The 14,343-nt window shown below is 41.9% G+C and overlaps 1 protein-coding gene across 1 annotated transcript; it reads right to left on the bottom strand.

Annotated features, from left to right (window-relative positions):
* Positions 1 to 1,020: 1,020 nt before the first annotated feature.
* LOC306653146 (splicing factor 45-like) lies at positions 1,021 to 2,680 on the bottom strand. Its single transcript, XM_079126000.1, has 2 exons — positions 2,383 to 2,680; positions 1,021 to 2,305 (listed from the first exon to the last, which is right to left on the bottom strand). Exons 1-2 carry the CDS (start codon positions 2,502 to 2,504, stop codon positions 1,213 to 1,215), a joined length of 1,215 nt encoding a protein of 404 aa, XP_078982126.1. The 5' UTR covers positions 2,505 to 2,680; the 3' UTR covers positions 1,021 to 1,212.
* Positions 2,681 to 14,343: the final 11,663 nt, after the last annotated feature.

Below are 14,343 nucleotides of genomic sequence, written 5' to 3'. Positions count from 1 at the left end.
AGATTCTGAAGAAGTGTGATTTTCAACCTAGAATTTTATACCTAATTAAACTAGCCCAATTCAGTGTGAGAATATAATAAAGGAGTTTTCAGGCATATCAAATCTCAAAGAAGTTTACCTCACATGTATTATTTTTAAAGAAGATAATGGCAGGTATGGCCTACTAAAATGAGAGAGCAAACGAAGAGGTGAAAAAGCTAGAACTGTTATAGGACGCAACTTAAGAACTGACCGATCGCCACTAAGAAGTCCAAATTTGAGAGTCTTCATTAAGCCGGCCGGCTGACTGTCTCACACGATGTCCAAAAAATGGCTATTGGGAAAACAGCCCCGACCATAGGGTTGTAGGGGTTCTTATACCAAAAATCACATCAATCATAAGTGTCTGTTGCTATGATTTGAAATTACAAACTAACATCATGAGATCATCAACAGAGGGGGAAGTGGGTCAAAACGACCCTTACTGGGTACAAGATAAAGAATGGTTACTAACATCCACACAATCACTGTTCACATGGTACATTGTTTAGGAGCAATAGGAATCAAAAGAGAGCAATTTTTCTTTACAGAGGAATTGTCATTCTGTATTGTTAAACATGTCACACTAAATAACTGATGATGGGTACGGAGGCGGGGTGTCCCCCATGGGAGAAGTTTATTTCCTACATAACATGGAGTCTTAGAGCAAAATGGAGTCAGTTTAGTCATTTCCCTTAGAGTCTGGCCTATAACATTCTCATGGAAGCAGATCTGTCAACCCATCACAGAACTCAGGAAAAGGCAATTCAAAGAAAAAACAGACAAAAAGAAATCCCCAGGTGAAGGTGCAAGGAAAACCTGAGATAGGAGTTGTACACCAAGCACAGAGCAGTAGTCAGAAGGCTGAAGGAGGGATTCTTTGAGATGAAATTGATAGTTATTTCTCCTCTCTCTTTCCTTTTTCCTCTTTTTCTTGTAATAGAACATGATTTCTCTTCAACTGTTTTGCCATGAAGTATTTTTCTTTTTCTTTTTTTTTTTTTGAATTTTTAAAAGGCTTTTTATACTATATTAAAAAAATCACAAAATAAAAAAGAAATCAATCAACATATATCTTAGAAGTCCTTCCAAGAGTCTCAGTATTCAACAGTCCCAGAGGCCATTGCCTTTTTCTGTCTTTGCTCAGTCTGTGGATCATTTAAGGATCACCAGAGATGACTTTAGTTCTTAAAATCAAACTTGTTCCGCCAAATCCAAGACCCTGAATTTATCCAAATTGTAGAAACATGCTTTTACCACCCTTCCACCAAAATACCTCCCATTCAGATCAACAACAGCTTTAATTGCTGATTCAACTCTCTCAAATTCTAAAAATATTCGTACTGCTTCATCATCAGGGGCACCAGGAATTTCAAATATCACACATTTTACAACTTTGCCATATTTTTCACATTCTTCCTTGGTTTCAACTTCCAAGTCTTCATCCACTTCTCCTGCACCAACCATATTCCTCAGCAGAACCACTTTAGTAGGACACTTAAGTATTTCAGTTAATGGATTTGAATCTGACTTCTTGGATGCATCCTGAGACTCACCCTTCTCTGTGGCATCACCCACAATGATCTTGCCGCCCCGCTTGCTGGTCTTCTCCACCGACAATGCGGTGCTCAGCCCCTGCTCGTGCTTCCCCAGACCCTGGCCTTCCCGGAAGCCATACTTCTGCATGATCTTATGTGCTACTGTGCCACCCATGCTAGCAAGGAAAGAGTTGCTAGGCCCAGTTGGAGATCTCTGTCTATCCGGTTCCTCATATACTGGAGGAGGAATAGCAGCTTTGGAAGACTGTGATCGAGGTCTTGAGTCCTCTTCATAAGGAAAATCTCGGGGTAGCTCTTTGTCTTTCTCTACAAGAGAAGTGGGTGGCGCGATGGCAGCTCCTCCCATACTTCTTTTCCTCCTCTCTCGCTCATAATCTTCATCCTCATCAGAATCTGGATCTGGTCGCCTTGAAAACCCACTAGCTTCATGTCTGTCTTTACGCCTCTTTTCCCTTTCTTCTATTTCTTTCTGTCTTTCCAGCTCCCGCTGCCTCTGTCGTTCCTCTCTTTGGCGCTTCACTACTTTCTCGTAATCATTGGGAAACATAGGATCATATTCATCAGCTAAGGGAATCAGAACTTCCCCTGCAGAAAACCCACTGGGTACAGGGTCCTTCAGGCCAGCTGCTACATGTGGTGGTGTGTCCACAATCTGCCGGTCATCTGAGGAGCTACCTCGCTTTAGATCAATGACTGGGGCAAGGACTGTACTTTGTTTTGTCCTTTGGCTCTAGCATGCATGAGACACTGGGTTCAATCCTCAGCACATAAAAATAACTAAAATAAAGGTATTGTGTCCATCTACAACTTTGCTTGAGTGAGAGCTGCTTTCTTCACCTGCTGAGACTGCAGAAGTTTGAAGTTTTTGGACCAGCCTTCTGTTTTTGAGTCACTGGTCTCCACTCCCAGGTCATCATACAGGGACATCTTTTTAGTCTAATGCCGGCCTGCCTGGCCGACTCTGCCCATGGGCCACGGCGGCGGCAGAGCGGAGCCCGGCCGCACCCGGCGGACACCCGCAGACGCAGGAGCCCACCGCGAATCCCAACCTCCGCGGAGTCCGCGGGGCGGTCCGCGGCGCAGGGTGAAGGAGCGCGGGCCTCAGGAGAGCGCGCCTGCGCCTGCGCTTGCGCCTGCCTATTTTTCTTTTATTTATTTCAAACCAAACAAAAAATAATAACCCACATTAATCAAGTGTTTGCTAAGGGTTAAATATCCTTCAGCACATTATATGTAGTATCTCAATTTTCATCTTAACCCTATGACATAGAAACTATTGTGATCTCCATTCACAGATGAGAGGAGGTACAAAGAGATTAAAGAACTTGCATATATATATAATATATGGTATTTTTTCCTTCTTAAAAATAGAACCATAATGCATGTTTTTATTTCATTCAAACTAACATTTAAGTACATTTTGTGCTTGGCTCTGTGTTTAGATATTGGGATGAAAAAAGTTTTATAGTCTCTGTTTATAAGTGACTCCTGGATTAGTAAATTCAGTACCCTGGTACATTGAGAGTTATCATTCCTAAAGCACTATTTTTCAAAGGATAAATATACTCAAGGCAAAATTATACTAAATCTAAGCTTTCCTGTGATTCAGACACGACTTTACACTCTTGAAATGCTTTTTTCTTGTTAGGATGAAGAGCAGAGATCCTTGACTAAGACAGCAAAAATCTCGTTATTTGAATTTTTAGCTGTTTGGGTTCTAGGGAAGTAGGTCTACAGTACACATTTATCCTACTTCTCTGCCAACACTGTTCCCTTAAAATGTCATCCTCCCTCACACTGGGCCAATTTAACTCCACCATTTCCTTGGCCCCAGGCCATATGCCATGTAAATTTAAAAAAGAAAATCTAGATAATGTTGTATAGATTGCTTATGTGTCTAACGCTTGGGCTAGTGACAAACTTCATGGTTTATTTAACAGAGATTTACTACTGTAAGGATAACGTGGTAACAATGTAAAAATAAAATAAAGCCTGTTTAGTCCAAGATAAATTATTGGCTCGAGGCAATGATTGTTTGCTGAGTGTAGTAAGGAAAAAGTAGGGTGTTCTTGTAATTGATTTATCTCGAGAGCTGCTAAATTTTTCTCTTACATGTGTTGTCGGTCCAGTTTGGCCAGAGAGCTTGAGCTGTGGCTATTTTTACTGGAATTTGAACATTGTCTCTGAAATACTCATCTGGCAGTTAACTTTAGATTTGAGTACATTTCCTCATTTGTCATCTTTACCCTGCCTCACTTGCCTATGGTTTTGAGTTTTGTCTGATAACAGGAGAAAAATTGCTGATGTTAAGATGTAGGAGAGAGTGAGATAAGAGATCAGTCTCCAGTTCTTTATCTGCAGAAGTCAGTGTTCTATTGCAGGTGGCAGTGGCCTCTGTAGGGTCAAGAAATATATCACATCTCCCAAACGAGAGTTGAAATATGGTCTCTTCAGTGTGACTGATGTTCCAGCATCTGGGAACATGTTTACCAGCTATAATCTCATTCCAGAGGCTGTTGCTGAATCACTGTGATTGTGACCCACAAGTGATTTGTGAAGAGAAGTGTCTGAGCGGGCTGGGCTTATGGCAATTGGTTCTGCTGCTGCTTCCCCCCCCCCCCCCCATCAACCTTATTTAGGTATAATTCACCGACAATAAAATGCACCAATTTTTTTTTAAATTTTAGTTGACAATGGATCTTTATTTTATTTATTTATATGCAGTGCTGAGAGCCAAACCCAGTGCCTCTACCACTGAGCCACAACCCCAGCCCAAGATGCACAAATTTTAAGGGTACATTTCAACAAGTTTAGGTAGACATGTGTATGCCTGTGTGAATACACCCTAATCAACATACTAAATATTTCTATCACCCCAAAGAGTTTCCTTGTGCTCAATCCCCATCAGTCTCCCCAACCCCCACATCCCTAGCCTCATATCACCCCTAGCTGATGGGCTTTTGTTGCTATAGATTAGATTTTATTTTTTTTCTCCAGATAACATTTCCACTTTATACTTATATTCCATCGTCTCTAATCTGTTCTACCTTAAGTACCCTTTTACTTAATCTCCATATCATCAGCCTAGATTTTTTTCCATCTAGTCTCATTGCCCAAAACGATATAGTACATACTCTTTTGTGCCTGTCTTCTATAGCTCAGTATACTACTTTTGGAATTTATCTGTCATTTCATGTATGTGCAGTTTATTCCTTTAATGTGTTAAATCATATTTCATTGTACGAATAGACCCAAATTTGTTTATCCATTCATTTGTGGATAGGGTTGTTTGAATTCTTGGCTATTAGGACCAGTTCTATTATTCTAGGCTATATGACTGTTCAAGTCTTTGTGTGGATGCATGCTTCGTTTCTCTTGTGTCAATTTCTAGACGTGGAATTTCTGAGTCATATGCAGCAACAGGGTAGCCAGCACCCTGGCAGAGTAGGTTCCTGCTAGGAGGGGTGAGCCACCTGGAAAGATAAAAGTCTGAAATAATCTGTAAGAAATAAAGACAAAACCAGAGGTTAGATTTAAGAAGTGGGGCGCCTGATGGGTCTTCCAGCCCTGACAGGAACTGGAATTGAACAAACAAAAAAGGCCCCAATTCTTCATTTAAGGGGAAGCACATCAAAGGCAGGGATGAGGTTTCAGTGAGAGGAGACCATTTCGGTGCTTGTTTCCCGGTGTGGCAGGGGTCTTGCAGTTAACAGGGTGTTTGGTGTTTGACAGGTTATGCTGTTTGATCCAAAGGCCCTGAGCTAAGACAGGGTGCCAGCATGATCTGGGCTTTCTCAAACTGAGGAATTTCACCCAGAGTTCCCAGAGAAGCCAACAAACTCATCATCCACGTGGCTCCCAACAAGGGTGAGTATGTTTAACTTTTTAAAAGTCGTCAACTTATTTTTCAAAGTTGTATCACTTCACATTCCCACCAAAAATACACAAGTGTTCCAGTTGCTCTACATCCCTGCCAACATCTGGCATTTTCAGCCATTTGATTTTTGTCATTCTAATGGTTTGCAGGGGTATTCCATCGTTAAGTTTAATTTCCATTTCCTTATTTTATATTCATCTACGCTATGCTCTTTGATGAATTATCTGTTCAAATCTGTAAACCATTTCAAATCTTTCTTTGCTCATTAAAACTTATTATGACCATTTTATTCTTGAGTTCTCTGTGTTTTTGTGAATTATGGATAAAAGTTTTTTGTGTTAAATATATACTTTGCAAACAATTGCTCCTAGTCTGTGGCTTGCCTTGCTGTTTTCTTAAGAGTATCTTTTGAAAAGCAATATTTTTTTTAAAGGTAGATGATATCTAATCTTTCAAATTCATTCTTTCTATGAGAATCTTTGCCTAACTGTTCTACTATTTATAAATGTTTTATTGATCAAAATGAATTACTCACAGATGATACAATTAAATACTTGGAACAAAGCAATTGGTTTAACTATTACGAGAGCTAAGGAGAAAATTCAGTAAGGTGACTAGAATGAGATTCAGATCTCAACTTTCTTATATGTGTATTGACCAGGAAGCTGGTCAATGCCCTGCCCCCCATTCAAAAGGGGTGGCTGAAGAGTTTGAGGAAGAGAACATTCACACAGGAGCAGGAAGCGGGGAGATCTCTTAATAGCAGGAAACCATTACTAATCCTAGGCCCTGAGAGTCAAAGGAACAATGCAATTTCTAGAACTCAAGGAGGTTAATAGCCACAGAAGGGGTTCATCCAATGGCAGATGTGACATTTAGTAGAGAAATATGACCACTGCCAGTCATAGATCCATCAGGAGAGAGATGGGTAACAAATAACTTAGTCTCTCCTCTCATCCTCTGAATCTTCTGTCAATGCCTCCATTGATCAAACTCAACTGGAAGCCAGATAGCAAGGAAGCTCTGCGAATGCAGTTCATGAAGACCAGCCTCTAAGAGCTGACTGTTGGGTCATTGGCATGAGGAACCCAGACTGACCAAGGGAAAATCTCAACTTCCAACTTGATGGAAATTTAACTACAGATGGAACTGTTTCTCCCTTGGGCAGGATGCCTTATGGAACAACTGAGCTCAAAGTTGTGCATCAACATAGGAGCACAAATTCCTCATATGCATTATTAAACTAACGGTGTGAGTAGCAACCCCACTTCCACTCCTTCTTCCCCAACATGAACATTCTAGCTATGAGGTGATGCACTGGATGTCGGCCTCTGGTTTAGGGCTTGTAACCTGTCAACATTGTTGGAAGACATTCCATCTGCAGGATCTTGACTCTGGGCCTGGCTTTTGGAAATCTCCACTCTGTGGCTATGGGAGAAGTGGTGTCTTTCAGAACAGTCAGAAGCTTTCTGACAACCCATGCAGATCTTTAGCTGGAAATGTAAAACCCTAAGCTCATCTCTCATCTTTTTACTTCCCTCCAAGTTCTTCAGCGCTCTAGAAGCAAGCAACCAGCTTTATAGTCCTTAGACTATATTACCACTAAAATGTTCTCCAACAGTAAACATTGGACACTCAACATCTTATCTTCTACAGGGATATGATCCAGCTAACTACAGTCAGTACCTTAGGTAACGATTTTGTCACTTTGTGCTGGGGAGTCACTGTGTACATTTTACCAATAGAAACACAGCTATTAACACCTTTAAGACTAGTCATATGATAGAACTGATTCCAGATTTCCTTCACCATTCTGTTCTTCTGCAAGCATTTTTACTTCCAATAACTTTTTCAATCGATATTTAGGCAGAAGAACAGAGTCCCAGTGAGAATGGTGGGACAGGGGATTTATTGTAAGAATTAGACTTTTGTCATTTTGTGGGGAGACGCAGAAGTGAAGATCTGGAAGAGGGAGTGTAGGGACAGGATCAGAGGAGTCACCAGACCAGGGAATTTGAGAAACCAAGACTTTCAGTTGCCGAAGTAGGGTGATACACAGGCAGTTCGTGGAGAGGTCTGTGGGCAGTGGTTGCCTCTGCAGGTGGTGGGAGGGCTCTGGAACCAGTGCTGGTCATCAGGACCATCAGTTAGGAAGAAGAGCTGGATGTGGACAGCATAGAAACTGCTGGACACCTGGGTCAGTCTGCTAAGATATCTGACCGAAAAAAAGAATAATGACTATAATTTCACTTCTGCCTTCTGAATTTCACACATATCCCTCCTTTATCTTACTCTAAACTTAAACCATACGAGGAATGAGATTCTAGACAACAGAACTCCAAAACTGACCAAGCTGACCTAACTCCATGTACCATGTACAGTGTAGACAGTTTTCTTGTCTACTCAGCAATAATCAGACTTTTGGCTTTTCAGATCAGCCAATTACTTTTAAAATAGGTAAGGGGCGAGGAACCATGAAAACATCTATTTTATGAAAGAAAGAACATTGTTTTAGTGCTAAAATTAATGGCGTACTTAACATCATATCATAAAATAATTCCTTAAGTTGAAAACTATAGATTTATGACACATTCATTAATAGTCTCTTTATTTTTATTACTTGACACCCAAAACTTCATTTCAGCCAGACTGAGGGAATTTCTTAGGTAACATTAGGGATTTTTTTCTTGCCTAACACCAAACCAAAAATAACTCAGTAATATTTCAAAAGGGCCACTTCTTCAGCCCATGATTCATGCAGACAGGGTGAATTAGTAGAACAAATCTGCATCATTCAAAAATTTTCCATTTTTTAAGACAGTGGTGAAATTTCTCATAGTAACTAGATTTTGGTGACCTAGAGAAGACTAAGAAACAGGCAAGACTAGTAGAATCACCCTAAACTACTTGAGAGCATGGAATGACATGATTTTTTCACCAAACCTATTCACAATGACAAGACTCATGCGTTTTTTTCTGTTTTTTATAGATATACATGAAGCAGAGTGCCATTTGATATAATATGTGGAGTATGATTCATTCTAATCAGGATGACATTCTTGCAAGCACACGTGATGTGGAGTTTCACATATGAACATAGGAAAGTCATGTCCAGCTCATTCCACTGTGTCTCCTATTCCTGTCCCCTCCCTTCCCTTCATTCCTCTTTGTCTGATCCAATGAATTTCTATTCCCCTTTGCTCCCTGTTTATTATGTGTTAGCATCCACATATCAGAGAGAGCATTCGATCTTTGTTTTTTAGGGATTGACTTATTTCACTTAGCATGATAGTCTCTAGTTCTATCCATTTGCTGGCAAATGCCATAATTTCGTTCTTCTTTATGGCTGAGTAATATTCTATTTTGCATATATACCTCATTTTCTTTATCCATTCATCTGTTGAAGTTTGGTTCTATAGCTTGGCTATTGTGAATTGAGCTGCTATAAATATGTAAGTGGCTGTGTCAATGTAGAATGCCGATTTTAAGTCTTTTGGTTATAGGCCAATGAATGGGATACCTGGGTCAAATGTTGGTTCCATTCCAGATTTTCTGAGGAATCTCCATACTGCTTTCTAGTGTGGTTGCTCAATTCGCAGTCCCACCAGCAATGTAGGAGTGCATCTTTTCCCCCACATGTCTGAGGACTGGTGCATTTGAACTGGAACTTCTGCTTTCATGATTTCCTGACACTATTGATCCTGCTCAACCATCTTTTTTTAAATTACTTTTTTATTTTTACAGACTGCATTTTGCTTTTTTTTAAATTAAAAATCATAAATTTACATAGGTTAATGTTGTTTGAATCATTCTGTTATTTTTTCCCTTCCCCCACCCCTCCCACCCCTCTTTTCCCTCTATACAGTCCTTCCTTCCTCCATTCTTACCACCCTCCTTATCCCTAACCCTAAACCTAACCCTAATCCTAACGCTAATCCCTCCTACCCCCCATTATATATCCTCATCTGCTTATCAGCGAGATCATTCGTCCTTTAGTTTTTTGATATTGGCTTATCTCACTTAGCATGATATCCTCCAATTTCATCCATTTGCCTGCAAATGCCATAATTTTATCATTCTTCATGGCGGAGTAATATTCCATTATATATATATGCCACAGTTTCTTAATCCATTCATCAACTGAAGGGCATCTAGGTTGGTTCCACAATCTGGCTATGGTGAATTGAGCAGCTATGCACATTGATGTGGCTGTATCTCTGTAGTATGCTGATTTTAAGTCCTTTGGGTATAGGCCAAGGAGTGGGATAGCTGGGTCAAATGGTGGTTCCATTCCAAGCTTTCTGAGGAATCTCCATACTGCTTTCCACAGTGGCTGCACTAATTTGCAACCCCACCAGCAATGTATGAGTGTACCTTTTTCTCCACATCCTCGCCAACACCTATTGTTGCTTGTGTTCTTGATAATCGCCATTCTAATTGGGGTGAGATGAAATCTTAGGGTAGTTTTGATTTGCATTTCTCTTATTACTAGAGATGTTGAACATTTTTTTCATATATCTGTTGATTGCTTGTAGATCTTCTGTGAAGTGTCTGTTCATTTCCTTAGCCCATTTGTTGATTGGATTATTTGTATTCTTGGTGTAGAGTTTTTTGAGTTCTTTATAGATTCTGGAAATTAGCGCTCTATCTGAAGTATGAGTGGCAAAGATATTCTCCCACTCTGTAGGCTCTCTCTTCACATTACTGATAGTTTCCTTTGCTGAGAGAAAGCTTTTTAGTTTGAATCTATCCCAGTTGTTGATTCTTGCTTTTATTTCTTGTGCTATGGGAGTCCTGTTAAGGAAGTCTGGTCCTAAGCCAACAAGTTGAAGGTTTGGACCTACTTTTTCTTCTATAAGATGCAGGGTCTCTGGTCTGATTCCGAGGTCCTTGATCCATTTTGAGTTGAGTTTTGTGCAGGGTGAGAGATAGGGGTTTAATTTCATTCTGTTGCATATGGTTTTCCAGTTTTCCCAGCACCATTTGTTGAAGAGGCTATCTTTTCTCCATTGCATATTTTTGGCACCTTTGTCTAGTATGAGAAAATTGTATTTATTTGGGTTTGTGTCCATGTCCTCTATTCTGTACCATTGATCTACCTGTCTATTTTGGTACCAATACCATGCCATTTTTGTTACTATTGCTTTGTAATAGAGTTGAAGATCTGGTATTGCGATACCCCCTGCTTCGCTCTTTCTACTGAGGATTGCTTTAGCTATTCTGGGTTTCTTATTCTTCCAGATGAATTTCATAATTGCTTGATCTATTTCTGTAAGGTACATCATTGGGATTTTAATTGGAATTGCATTGAATCTGTATAGCACTTTTGGTAGTATGGCCATTTTGACAATATTAATTCTGCCTATCCAAGAACATGGGAGATCTTTCCATCTTCTAAGGTTTTCTTTAATTTCTTTCTTTAGTGTTCTGTAGTTCTCATTGTAGAGGTCTTTCACCTCTTTTGTGAGATTGCTTCCCAAGTATTTTATTTTTTTCGATGCTATTGTGAATGGGGTAGTTTTCCTAATTTCTCTTTTTGAAGATTCATCACTTATGTATAAAAATGCATTGGATTTATAAGCATTGATCTTGTAACCTGCTATTTTACTGAATTCACTTATGAGTTCTAAGAGTTTTCTGGTGGAATTTCCAGGTTCCTCTAAATATATAATCATATCATCAGTGAACAGGGATAGTTTGAGTTCTTCTTTTCCTATTCGTATCCCTTTAATTTCTTTGGTTTGTCTAATTGCTCTGGCTAGAGTCTCAAGAATGATGTTGAATAGAAGTGGTGAAAGAGGGCATCCCTGTGTGTCCCAGTTTTTAGGGGGAATGCATTTTGATTCATTGTACACAAATGGGGTACATCTTTTCATTTCTATGGCTGTACACAATGTAGATTCATACCATTCATGTAATCATACATGTACATAGGGTAATGATGTCTGTCGCATTCCACCATTTTTTATACCCCCTCCCCTTCCTCCCTCTCATTTCCCTCTATGTAATCTATAAGTTCCTCCATTCTTCTCTCACCCCCACCCGCCACCCCCGTTATATATCATCATCCACTTATCAGGGAGAACATTCAGCCTTTGGTGTTTTGGGATTGGCATATTTCACCTAGCATGATATTCTCCAATTCCATCCATTTATCTGCAAATGCCATAATATTATTCTTCTTTATGGATGAATAATATTCCGTCGTGTATATACCACAGTTTCTTTATTCATTCATCTGTCGAAGGGCATCTAGGTCCGCTCAGCCATCTTGATTGAGCAGACTCCAGCTTTCCAACCTTCATATTCTTAACACTTTGCACTGGATAATTCTTTGCTGTAGGGATTGTAACATGCAGTGCAGATGTTGAGCAACTCTCTTTTTGCCTTCTCCCCACCACATGCTATTTGTGTCTTCCCTCTAATTGTGACAACCAAAACACACCTCCAAGGTATCGTCACATATTCACTGAAGAGTAAAACTGCCTCCTCTCCCTCACTGAGAATCAGCAAGTTAACTTTAAGTTAAAGGAATATATACAAATATGGGGCATATGGAAATGTCCCAGGCAGAGCTCAGGGAAAACACTTTGTGTGGCTTTGTTTAAAGCACTGACTGACAGGAGAAGGCCAAGTGCATGCTGGACTGCTGTAATGGATGCCTTCAGATGTCCCGCCTCATGGCCTCTGGCCCTCTCTGATTTTCATGGCAACTGCAGTGAACTGCCTTTGTGGATGCCGACTCACGATGCACTGACGCCGTGTCACCTGGAGCACACGTTATGTAAGTGTGTTCTGACCCAGAGTCCTCTTCACAAGCAGGGGAGCGTCTGGGTCAGGGCACAAGAGCAGCCTGTGCGTTCTGTGTTGTGTGTGCTGGCGGTGGGAGGATGTTGGCAACCTCGAGGGCATGCAACTGCTAGGTCAGAAGCCAGGGCGCAGACTGCCTCCCGTTCTTAGGACTGACGATTCTGGAAGGCTCTCTGAATGTTCCTCTGAAGGGTCCTATACGATTGAGGCCTCGTTGTCCATGACCTCAGTGTCCCACCCCTCTATTACTCTTCTCTTCCATCTCGCTCTCCTCACTTCCTCACCCTCCACTCACCCCATGGTGGAACTCCAGTTCTCTTTCAGGAAAACCCAAATGAAGACAAGACTTTCCAGTGTCCACAGCAAGCTACAGCCACTACCTAAAAACACACTTGCATTCAAAGTCTGGCCGCTAGAGGAAACTCTTGTGTTTCTTCAGTTTGTTTCCATAGCAAAGCTAAAGACTATCAAAGAGAGAAAAGGAAAGGCCTTCCTTCTCCTTTTCAACCCACTGCATGTTATTGAATCTGTTCATTCATTAAATAAATACACCTGAAGCACCTGATGGTCTAGGAGCTGGAGGATACATATCTTGGGGTGGGTGGGTACTGGGGATTGAACTCAGGGCCACTCAACCACTGAGCCACACCCCCAGTCCTATTTTGTATTTTATTTAGAGACAGGGTCTCACTGAGTTGCTTAGTGAGGCTGGCTTTGACTCACGATCCTCTTGCTTTTGCTGAGGCTGACTTTGAACTAACTGGAGATCCTCCGTCCTCAGCCTCCCGAGTCCCTGGGATTACAGGCATGCACCATGGCGCCTGGTGAGGGTACACATTATTGAACAACATAGCAAATAGCTATGCCTTAAGGAGATTGCTTTCTAATAAGACCACAGGCAATTCAGTTGCCACAGATTAGAAGATGAAGGGAAGGGGCTATTGGAAATGGGACCCTAGAACCCACATCACCAAATCAAATGTTTCTGCTTCTCAGTTGGACTTCCACTGTCTTGCTTAGTCTTATCTGGCACGTCTTATTTTTCTCTGCTCCCCACTATCTGCCCCCTCCATTCTTATCAAATGAGTCTTTTCTTCCCATATTTCCAAAACCCTTAGCTTTCCAGAGAGTTGAGGTCTCCGACCCTGTACCAGTTTCAGTGTCTCCCAGTGCCTGCCGGGGTCCCCCTCTTTACTGTGGGCTGTGCTGTATTCTCCAGCTATGGTCTCAGCCTGGCACGTCTTCACCTGTCAACAGATGACCTTTGCCTCTGTCACATGCACACAGCACTGATGGCCCAGCCACCGCTTCTGATTCTGATTTGCCAATTTCCATTTTCCGCGGGCCAATCACAGGCAGGGAATGCAGAGCGAAGCAATAAAGATGGAAAAACACGACAGGCTGCTGGGCACGGAGAACGTGGCTGTGGAAATGTAAATAGGATGGCTGCGGGGAACAGGCTGGAGTCGGGGAAGGACAAGGACAAGCGGACCTCACGTATTTTCCCTATGAGAAGTTAGCGGGTCTCGTCCCCCACCCCAGTGGGATTTTGAGATGAGTTCCATCTAGGAAACAAGGGGTGATGGTCAAGGCGCAGAGTGGCCGTCATGACCTCCTTGACCGGAGAAACAGGTGCTTTCCAGCACGCGGGACACGGACAAGCTCGGTCATGAAACACACGTCCTGCGGACCACACTTCTCATGTCCTGGCCTCAGGGGGTGACAGGGGGCCTGCATGTCTGTGCAGCACCTGTCCCAAAGCCTTGGAAACTGCACTGTGCCACCTGGAGCCCACGCTGGACCTTGTCCATCTTGGTCACTCAGGGGCCAACCCTGACTCAGGAGCCCACCAGAGTGGGTGGGCGGGGGAGTGGAGCTGATGCAGAGCTGACTTGGGCCTCTCCACTGCCCACCTCCCCAATCCCCAGGGCTACTACCTGCTATTGGGATTCAGGGGAAGGCTCCTGGGCAGGGAAACCAGGCCTAAGTTTTCTTTGAGACTTCTCTGGTCTGATCTTCACAGTGAAGGCAAATTTAAAGTCTAAAGACAACCCAGACAACTCTCCTGGGAGTCTAAGG

The sequence above is a fragment of the Sciurus vulgaris genome, assembly GCF_902686455.1.
Source record: "Sciurus vulgaris genome assembly, chromosome: 2".
Classification (NCBI taxonomy): Eukaryota; Metazoa; Chordata; class Mammalia; order Rodentia; family Sciuridae; genus Sciurus; species Sciurus vulgaris.
Note: the sequence above shows the minus strand (reverse complement) of the source record. Positions and strands in the feature narration are given on the sequence as shown.